This window comes from Marmota marmota, unplaced genomic scaffold (genome assembly GCF_001458135.2).
Source record: "Marmota marmota marmota unplaced genomic scaffold, marMar, whole genome shotgun sequence".
NCBI classification, from domain to species: Eukaryota; Metazoa; Chordata; class Mammalia; order Rodentia; family Sciuridae; genus Marmota; species Marmota marmota.
The window spans coordinates 40905631-40916107 of record NW_025999900.1 but is presented as its reverse complement, the minus strand read 5'-3'; the positions used below and the strand labels follow the sequence as shown (position 1 = coordinate 40916107).

Genomic DNA, 10477 nt, shown 5'->3' with positions numbered 1-10477 from the left:
TATATATATATATATATATAAAGATTCTTAAAAAAAAAAAGAAAAATCTGAGATAACAGACCACCCCATGGCCATGCCTGTTTTGTTTTCATTTTTTCCAAGATGGCAATGTTTCTTTTAAGACTTTGATGTTTTCATTATTTTCCTAGAGGTATTAATGTAGAAGCAACCATCTTCCCCAAGAAGGGCATAGGTTCCCCTGGTTTCTGCAATCAGATAGTTGAGGATCATGGCCTAAAAAAGCAAAATAAGTCACATGGGAGCTAAAAAGTAGAAACCAGGTGACCTCTGGCAAAGCCCTTTTAACAGTATTGTAATCATCCTGGGCAGGGATAGCTGGACTCTATGGTTGGAGCCAGGTTGTTTTTTTAAGCCTAGGTTTTTTTTTTGCTGTTGTTGTTTGTTTGTTTTCTTTTATGATTTCGCTGGTGTTAGCATAAAAACAACACAATGTCTATCATTGTTTCTTGACAATCAAAATAGATTTATTACCTTAAAAAGCGGCTACATATTTCAGTCTAAATTAAAAGTACCATTATAAACCGTAAAACAACATAAAAAGAAGTCAAAGCCCCATAAATCATGCAGTGGCTCCTTTCTCTTTTTTAATGACTCCATGAGCAAGGACCACTGGAAGAAAACATATTTAGGGTCAATGAGAATAATTTTTTTAACCTAATTAAAGGACTCTTTCATTCCAGTACTCATGTCTTCTGTTGCTCTCATAGAAACACCAACCTCAAAAATGACTATATAACCAGTTCTTTCCAAACCAGACTTTTACCATGGACCAATAGACTGACCCAAAACTTTCCTAAAAGACAAACCCAAACTGCTTGCTCCACATCACTCCCTCTCAGCCTGAAGCAGCCAAAGCAGTCATCCCCTGTTTCCCCTTATAGCAGTAAGGGTTCCCTTAATCAGACGGGGGAATGAGACCAGAATCAGAAGAGGCTATGATAATAAATTCAAAGCTAAGTTAAATACACTAGAGGGTATTGTAATGGCCTTGGGTGATCAGATACAAAGTCTTAATGTCAGACAACCATTACAATATCATGTCACTTATTACCTATTCTATATGATAGCTTCCAATGGGATTAAAAAAAAGATAAAGATGCATCTATTAGGAATTTGGAATCATAACAATGTTAGTTTAGATCTCTTATAACTGCACGATTACCTCTAAGCTACACAGGAAAGTAGAATTCCCATTTTATCACTTCCAGTTTTGCAAAAAAGGTATTAAATGATGTAAATGCTTTCAATTCTTAAAATATGCTAAAACATACTGCATGGTATCTCATAGGGTTTATTTTCTTACTCTTAATTCTGTTGTTTTGTCCCAGGCAAGCTCATCCAATCCCAGTTCAAACACCTCTGAGGAGACATGCATGAGTCGCAGTTAAAAAATAAAAAAGGGAGAGACATGGAGAGTGAATGAGCCCTGGTTATTGGCTGACCCTGCAGTGTAGGCAAAAGCCAAGCCTGGGAAATAGTCCCTGCCAAAAGGTGAGGATGTGAACAACCTTGATAGTCAGCTCTGACATCAATAGTTATCACATGTTCTAGTATAGTGGGTTTTCTGGGTACAGCAGGATAGCAGCAGGAAGTTCCTAACACTATAACAGCAAGATAACCACAAAAATGTTTCTAGCTCTGTAACTTTTTAGTACACAAAGAAGCCTCTTCATAACTCACAAACCTTGAACAATTTACAAAGCTTCTGTAGTTAAACTTCCTGATAATGAGACCCTACATAATAAACATGATGAGCTAGTTCTGTGTTACTATTCCTCCATCAGAGGGCAGTGTCCCACCTGGCCCCAGCCTTGCTTATAATGTTTGTGTTTTTCTGAATCTCCTATGGCCCCTAATCAAGATCCTTTTTTGTTGCTGTGTGGGCAGTATCTTAAGAAATGAAGGAAACAATTGCTTTGTCTGTAAGTCCAATTTTTTCTTTTTTTTTAAATATTATTTTAGTTGTTGATGGACTTTTATTTAATTCATTTATTTATATGTGGTGCTGAGAATTGAACCCAGTGCCTCACACATGTTAGGCAAGCACTCTACCATTGAGCCCCAGCCCCAGCCCCAGCCCCTGTAATGGTCCAATTTTTAATTTAATAAATGTGTATATACTTATGGTTCCCTTTTCATTTCTGATATCATTTTTTGGATAGGCACTTTTTTTTTTTTTTTGAGGTATTGAGGATTAAACCCAGGGCCTTGTACATGCTAGGCAAGTGCTCTACCATTGAGCTACAACCCCAGCCCTTGGATAGACACTATTTTGAATAGTAATATTTAAAGAGAACAGTATGCAACTTAGAGGAGTTATTTCCTCTAATCACATGAACTAATCTTAACTGGTGTTCTTAGAATATACTTAAGTCTTATCCTCCAAACCTTCAGATAATTGGTTAAATTTTTGGAAGAGCCCTCCTTAACTCTCACCACCCAGGTGTTTGTGAAAGAAAGTCTGGAGTTGTTCCCACACATCCAGCTGGGCCCTGGCATGAGCCCTGGGCTCCCCTCCATAAACGATAGGACCACCTGCCAAGATATGCAGGGCAGCCCTGCACAGGGGCCAGTAAGGGGGCTCAATGTAGTGCCCTGCTTCTGGGTAACAGATGATCTGGGGCTTCTCTTTTCCATGGGCCTGCAAGCGTTTAGAGGCCTCATTAGCATAGAACTCGCTCTTCCAGTTGTGGTCATCCTGACCCACAAGGAACAGGAAGGTGGTGTCAGACCTCTCCACGGGAATAAAGCTCTTCTGGTCTTCCAAAGGACTTTTCAGGGCTTCCACAACGTCCTTGATGCCATCTTTGGTCACCTTGATTCGATCTCTCATGATACCCACAGGGGGCAGCGTCTCGTCCTTGTAGTGTATGCTTGCCCCAACAACGGCCACAGAGCCATTGATTATGACTGCAGCCGTGATGCCCTTCAGGAAAGAGGATATGGCAAGGCAGAGTTCTCCTCCTTTGGAATTCCCAAGCAGCCCAATCCCTGGACCCTTTACCTGAAAATGGGACAGAAGAATAAGAAGAGTGAATTTACCAACAGTGTAATAGAGTGAACAGTGCCCACAGGGGAAATTGGGTGGATCTGAGCCTGAATCTAGCTCTATCTATTCTCCAGATTGTAACTGTTTCCACTACACATATATCATTTTGTTTGTTGTTATAATAATAATTATTGTTATTATTATTATTTTGATATTGTAACTGTTTCCACTACACCATGTATCATTTTGTTTTTTGTTATTATAATAATAATTATTATTGTTATTATTATTATTTTGATACTAAGGTTCATCCCAGGGGCACTTTACCACTGAGCTACATCCACAACCCTTTCTTGTTTTGACACAGGGTCTCTTAAAGTTGCTTAGGGCCTCACTAAGCTGCTGAGGCTGGCCTCAAACTTGAGATCTCTTTGCCTCTGCCCTCTGAGTATCTGGGATTAGTGGTATGTATCACCACACCTGGCTCCTATAACTTATTTTTTTTTTAATATTTATTTTTTAGGGGACTGGGGCTGTGGCTCAGCAGTAGAGCGTATTGTGTCCAACTACAACTAAAAATATATTTTTTAAAAATTTAAAAATATATTTATTTTTTAGTTGTAGTTGAACACGATACCTTTATTTTATTTATTTATTTTTATGTGGTGCTGAGGCTCAAACCCAGGGCCTCACACGTGCTAGGCGAGCGCTACTGCTGAGCCACAACCCCAGCCTATCCTGTATAACCTTTTTAATCAACTGATTCTTTGACAGGAAAAGGAGGTGAAGAGAGAATTCCAAGCAGATGGCATGGCACAAGCATAGGGAAGAGAGCTGGTGCTCTGGGAACTGCAGGGAGTCCTGTGCAGTCACACATAGTGAGGCAGGGTAGCCTGGCCTGCATAAGGCCCTTCTCCTGAATGAGGAAACAAGTCCTCAGAAAAGGAGCTTCCTTGCCCTTCGAGGAGGGTCACCCCTTGACATTGAACATGAGAAAGTGTGTTTTCTGATCTTTAAAATATATGCATTCTGGGGCTGGGTTGTGGCTCAGCAGTAGAGCACTGGCCCAGCAAGTGTGAGGCACTTGGTTCGATCCCCAGGACCATATAAAAAAATAAAACAATAAAATAAAGGTATTGTGTCCATCTACAACTAAATATATATATGTATGTGTGTGTGTGTGTGTGTGTGAGTGTGTATAATATATACTTTCTGACTGCTTTAGGAACTACATAATTGGTGTGAGGGGGTGTGTGTCTGTGTGGAACTGGGAATTGAACCCAGCGGTGTTCTACCATTAAGTCATATCCCCAGCCCATTATTTTTTTATTTTGAGACAGGGTTTCAATAAATTTTCCAGGCTGGCGTTGAACTTGTAATCTTCTGCCTCAGCATCCAGAATTGCTTATATTATAGGTGTGTATCACAGTGCCTAGTCATATTACCTTTCTTTTCTTCTCTCTCTCTCTTTTGGAGGGGTACTAGATATTGAACCCAGGGACGATTAATCAATGACCTACATGCCACATCCCCAGCCTTTTAAAAATTTTTTTTTTCTTTTGAGACAGGATCTCACTAAGTTACTTAGAGCCTTGATAAGTTGCTGAGGCTGGCTTTGAAATTGTGATCCTCCTGCCTCAGCCTCCTGAGCCGCTGGGATTACAAGTGTGTGCCACCACGCCCAACCATATCACCTTTTCTAAGAACTCCAGTGCTTCCATCCATATTGTGCCCTGATTGAATTTTAAAATTAGCAAGGATTGCCTCCTCATTCTTGGCTACACTGAGTCTAAAAACCATAAACTATTCCAGGAAGCCAGGTGATGGCTGTCAATTTCCCCCTTTAAGGTTATCCCTGTGCTCTCACAGGGGTATGGGGGAGAGAGGGTGGCTGAGCACAAAGACTGGCAAGCAGGCACCTCCTGGGGAAGGTCATGGCTTCTTCTTACCATTTACTTCCTGTCAATCTCAAGGTTCTCAGAGGTACCCTATGAAATACTAAAACAAACTGGAATTCAGAATTCCAGAATACCAACTAGCAAGCTCTTTACTAACAGGAAATGTGATAATGTAGAACTGCCCAGAAGTATCACTGAGAAGTGCCTATGCAAGGCAGTGGCTGCTGGGTTAGGAGAGGCCCCAAAGAATGGGCTGACTTCTGGGAAACCAAAAGCACGCATGAGGTGGGGAGCAGCCCACAAAACTAAGAAGAGATCTAACCTCAGGGTGATGGAGCAGGTAGTTCACAGCTTCCTCAAAGTACTCCAGGTGCACAGTCTCTAGGCTCCGGGGAAGGTCATCATAGCCATAATAAGCCAGAGCCATTACAGCAAAACCCTTGCCAGCCAGCAGACTAGCTCGGTACTCCAGAAGGCCACCTCCAAGTCCAAACAGGTCCACAATCCCAGGATAGGGCCCAGGTTCTTGGGGAGAAACAAAACATTACAGAAAAGGGAGTTATAAAATAAGCAAGGATTATCTCCTCATCCTTTTAAGTCTTTGCAGTGCCGTCAAAAGCCATACATTACCTACTGGGAGATGAACAACTTTTCCACTATCAAAAATGCTTAAAGACCTCTGGTATCCAAACATCCAGAGAGTGGCCTAGGCTAAATCCACATTCCCCTCTGTATCAAAAAAGCCGCACAGATTTTCACAAAGACCTTGTATTTCTTTTGAGATCAAAAACACTTTATGGCCCCATGATACAGCACTTGGCTGACATGAGTGATACCCTGGGTATAACAGCATTGAAAAAAAAATACATACACACACACAAACACACACACATGAAAATTAAGAGCAACAAACATATGGCCCTTCCTAATCCCCAAAATTGGACAATGCCAACTGCCAGAGAATGCACAGCCACTGGAACTGTCTGTCATACAATGCTAATTGTGATGCAAAATAGTGCAGTCTGTGAAAAAAATCAGTTGGCAGTTTCCTCTGAAGGCCTATGTATTCTTCCCATATGACCCCAAAATCCCATTCCTTGTCTTTACCCAAGAGAAATAAAAACCATCTTCACACAAAAACTTGTGTGTGTTTGTAGCAGCCTTGTATAATCGCCACAAACTGCAAACAAATGTGTTTCGACTGATGAATGAATATAAACTGTTCTATATCCATGTTTTGCATCACACAGAACAGGTCAGTAAGTCTCAAAGACAATCTGATTAGCCAATGGGCACAGACTCAAAATGCTACTTACTGGGGCTGGGAGTATATAGGTGGAGCACTTGACTAGGAGGTGCAAGGCCTTGGGTTCAATCCTCAACCCCATAATAAAAAATAAAAAGCTTCATTCTGCATGATTACACATATAAGATACTTTCACCATTTATATAATAAGAAAATCTCTCTTTCATATATACAGTTTACAGAAAAACATAACAAACACTTGCTAGGCACCATTCTGTTTAGAAAATAGTTCAGTACTCATACATTGTAATTCCCTGAGTCTTTCTGTCCCTTCCCCACCTCCCCATCTCTCAGTTTTCTTGATATGTACATGTGTGTGTTCAAGTATGTATTTATACACACACACACACACACACATGTAATGAGGATTGAACCCAGGGGGAGATCCATCACTGAGGTATATTCCAGCCTTTTTTGTTTTGTTTTTGTTTTTGTTTTTGGACAGGATCTCTCTAAATTGCTGAGGCTGGCCTAGAACATCCCATCTTCCTGGGCCACCATGGCCTGCCAGTTTTCTTGGTAATATCACCACTTATATATGTACATATGTACCTAAACAACATTTTGCTCCTTTTGCCTGTCTTTTGAATTTTATCTCAGTGCAAATATACTGAAGGTGTTCTCCTGGGGTTTGATTGTTTCACCTAACCTGTGGGGAACACTAGTCCATGTTGATTATTGCAGTTGTGGTTCATTACTTTGCTGGAAACACAGCTCCACCTATCCATCACTTCCACTGTTGGTGGATATTCGGGCTGTTAGCAAACAACATGCCTCTGGGTGCACATGTACCAGAACAAGTAAAAAGCCATATTCAACTAGGTAACTGCAGTAGCTGAACACTGTGACCAGAGTAGCTGAACACTGTGACTGCTTCTGCTGCGAATGTGAGTTTCTCTCCTCCAGGTACTTGGCAACAATTGGTCATGTTAGACTTCTAAATCTTTGCCACTCCTGAGGTTATGAGATGCATTCTATAGTTTTATTTTTGCATCTCCTTCATTACTAATGAGGCTAAGCATCCATTCATTTTTTTTCGCTGACCAATAACTTTATGTATATAAACACCCAATAATCTCCAGAAAGTGAACTTCCTCCTATTGCAATGGCCAATTTACATAAATCTTAACATACTGTGGGAATGGGAAGAAAAGTTGTAAAACTGAGAAACTTTTAAAAGAACACCGAAAAACTGAAACTACCTACAATGGCTTTTAAAAATTATTAGAAGTGTCTTTCCCTTTTCCTTATGATGTCTTTATAGCTGAGCCTGGATTTGAAGAATCTCAGATCTGGAGCATCAGGACCACCTCCCCAGGCAGCTTTTTATTCCATTGCTATCTTCTTAACACGGACCTCTGGGATGTTAGGATCTACCTCTTTCTTAGGCGAAATAACACGGATACCAGAGACAGGGCTAGACGGAAACAATAAAGGCCAAGTGGAGGCTCACCTGGAGGTAGGAAGAGCGTGGCCCGCACTTTGCCCTCGCGCACCGGCACTCGCCGCACCCCGGGCGGCATGAAGTGGCGCTCGTGCAGCGCGCGGGCCAGCTGCTGCCCGACGTCGGGCTCGTGGCCGTCCAGCACCTCCAGCTCCACCACAAAGGGCCGTCGCACGATCCCGTTTCACCAGGCGCCAAAACGGCTTATCAGGATCCATGGCCCAGATCAGCCCCATGGGCTCCAGGCCCGCGAAGCTGCCGCCCAGCGCGGGCGCGCGCGCCAGGTCCAGCTCGCCCTCCGCGTCCGCGCGGTAGCGCGCGTGGGCCTGGAAGAGCGCGCCCTTCTCGTCGCGCAGGGACGCGCGCAGCGTGACCGGCTGTTCGGGGGCCAGGCCGCGCAAGGCGATGTGCACCGGCTCGTCCCACTGGCAGCCGCCCGCGGGCTCCAGGATCAGTGTCGCAGCCATTCGGGATCCAGGGAGAAAATGAGAGAATGGTCTCAGAACCACCTGGGGTTGTGGGGCAGGGTTCTTTACTCCATCCGGGGAAGCCAACGCCGGCGGGACCAGTCGCACCACTCCCATTGGCTCGCCTTTGGGACAGCCTCCAAGTCGCTGTATGAGGCTTCTTTGTGCAAATTCAAAGCTTTCTGAAAGGAAGAATGCCTGCTAAGAGCAAAGTCAATCAGGAGATCATGTGGTGAGTGTGGAAAGAGACTTACTAATACGACTGCTGAAGCTGAAAGATTGAAAGAGATACAGTTGCACAAATCTGAATTTTTGCAAAGGCATCCCGGGCAATCGTGTATCAGGTGATCTGTGAGACACACAGCCCAGCCCTCCTTATCTCTTAATTCCTTACCAAGCCTTTTTCTACAGCTCCTGGTACCTGGAGCTCTTTCCAGAACAGGTTGATGCTTATGGAGTCCGATTGCATATGGTCCTGTCTGACCCTGCTCCTTAACAGCTGAGGAGTCTTCAGCAAAGTTTCATCATGAAGTCTCTGAATACATTGTGCTTATCTGAAAGGCTTGTTGGGACTATTAGATGAGATACTATTTTAAACAGCAGTGATATGTTTGCAGTATCAATTCCCAGAGAAAGAGTATTGCTTCTCAACTCACATATCTAATTGTTGGTAGTGTTCAGTTTGGGGTTGTGTGGCTTGGAGTTCTGGCAGGAAGCAAATGGCATGGGCAAATTGGGTAACATTAAGAGTTTCATAGAGTTTCACAGTGTTTGCAAAGGCATGGGAAGGTTAGAAACAAAGAGATCCAACAAGGTTTTGTGAAGAACTGTGGGCTCAAAGAAGAGGCTGCCTGGCAGGAACTGTTGCCTTCCTGTAGAAAGGCAGACACCCTATGATGAGATGCAAGTGGGGGCCACTCAGTACCTTGAGTTCACTCTTCTATTGACCTTGTGTATCTTGCAAGTGAGTCTCTGGCTGAAGCTAACCATACAGCTTAGCCTAATTGGACACTGAGCAGACCGAGAAAGAAGAGTACATGGAAGGTGTTTTTGAAAATACAAGCTGCTGCGACACACAACTAAATCATTCCGGGACAATCCAGGTGGATTTGGATTGGCACGAAATAATTACACAGACAGAATACCTTTTTCTGCTCTCGACTCCAGGAGTCCATTGGAAAGAGAGAGAGAGAGACACAGAGCCTCCTGAATTCTTTATTTTTATAGGGGACACACAAGGGGAGGTTCAATGGAACATTCCATCCAAAAAAAGTAAGGGGTTAAGTTTCAGGGGGTTGAATCTAGCTTCCTGATGTCTTGTGGTTAGTAGATTGGTTGACCTCTTGGCAAGTCACACCCATCTCAGGTGCTGTGTGGGATCAAAGGCAGAGCGAGCTAAAAGGACATGTACGTGCTCAGCCCAGACAGAACAGTAACATCAGTCCAGTCCGCTCAGGCACTCAAAATGCTCACAGCTTACCCACACAGCCCCTGGCTGGCCCGTGACAACAAGCTGAATAAACATTTACAAATGGGGGGGAAAATATGGAGAATGGTGACTTGGACCATGGTCTTTGACTGCCTCAGAGCTGTGGCTAAACTTTGCCCCGGAAACATTCTGTGCAAAGATGCAGGATGAGATTTCCTTGGAAGTATGGTAGTTCCATGCAAAGGTACAGAGTGTTTGATGCTAAGGCATGGAACAATAACTGTCTTGACTTTGAGTTCAGACACCAGCTGCCAGGGACAGAGTTCTGAGTATAACAAGGTAACCACAATATCTTGCAAGTGCTAAAGCCAGAATTAGACAGGCAGTCAGTACAGGTAGGTAAATCCAGTCAGATCAGACCCAGGAGGCTAGTTTTGAGTGAGTCCAGCAAGTTGGAGACTGTCCTCTGAGGGATTGAAATATTAATTCTTTCAGAGCCCTTCCTCCACCCTTATCAAGAACCTGTCCCTGCTCCAACCTGTTGTTAAGGTAACCTGTCCCAAGAGTTGCCCCTCCCTATAGGGAGCTATAAGGTTGTTAATGTGTCCTGGGTTGCACCATCTTGCCCTTCCCTCTTCAGCCCACCTGTTTCCCATCTTTTGGCCATCCCACTGAGCATTCCTGGGCCTAGTCAAGTACACAGGAAGGGGAAAGATAAGGGGAAGAGGGCAGGAGAACAAAGGAAGCCTAGGACATATAAAGAGGGCCGAACACCTCGCTTCTGGGGATACCAGGATATCAGCTATGGCACCCTTCTCCCTCCTGGGAGAAGTCTATGTTATCCCTGTTTAAATAAACCCTGCTTTATATGCTTGTGTGTGTGTGTGTGTGTGTGTGTACATATATATATATATATATATATA

At 43.4% G+C, this 10477-nt stretch overlaps 2 protein-coding genes and 1 long non-coding RNA gene across 3 annotated transcripts in view; 1 reads left to right on the top strand and 2 right to left on the bottom strand.

Annotated features, from left to right (window-relative positions):
• Positions 1-4365, top strand: part of LOC125615314 — a 28295-nt gene extending 23930 nt beyond the window's left edge. The window contains exon 4 of the long non-coding RNA XR_007345890.1: positions 3785-4365. This is a non-coding gene — a long non-coding RNA (uncharacterized LOC125615314). The remainder of the gene's footprint in view (positions 1-3784) is intronic.
• On the bottom strand, positions 464-8350 carry LOC107148947 (acyl-coenzyme A thioesterase 1-like). Its single transcript, XM_015493696.2, is given in 4 exon segments — positions 464-3025; positions 5231-5433; positions 7668-7833; positions 7835-8350. Coding segments are annotated over 4 exon segments (1356 nt in total). The 5' UTR covers positions 8243-8350; the 3' UTR covers positions 464-2446.
• Positions 8351-10477, bottom strand: part of LOC125615400 (acyl-coenzyme A thioesterase 1-like) — a 32778-nt gene continuing 30651 nt past the window's right edge. The window contains exon 3 of the mRNA XM_048799523.1: positions 8351-8396. Within this exon, the coding sequence (XP_048655480.1) occupies positions 8351-8396 (46 nt within the window). The remainder of the gene's footprint in view (positions 8397-10477) is intronic.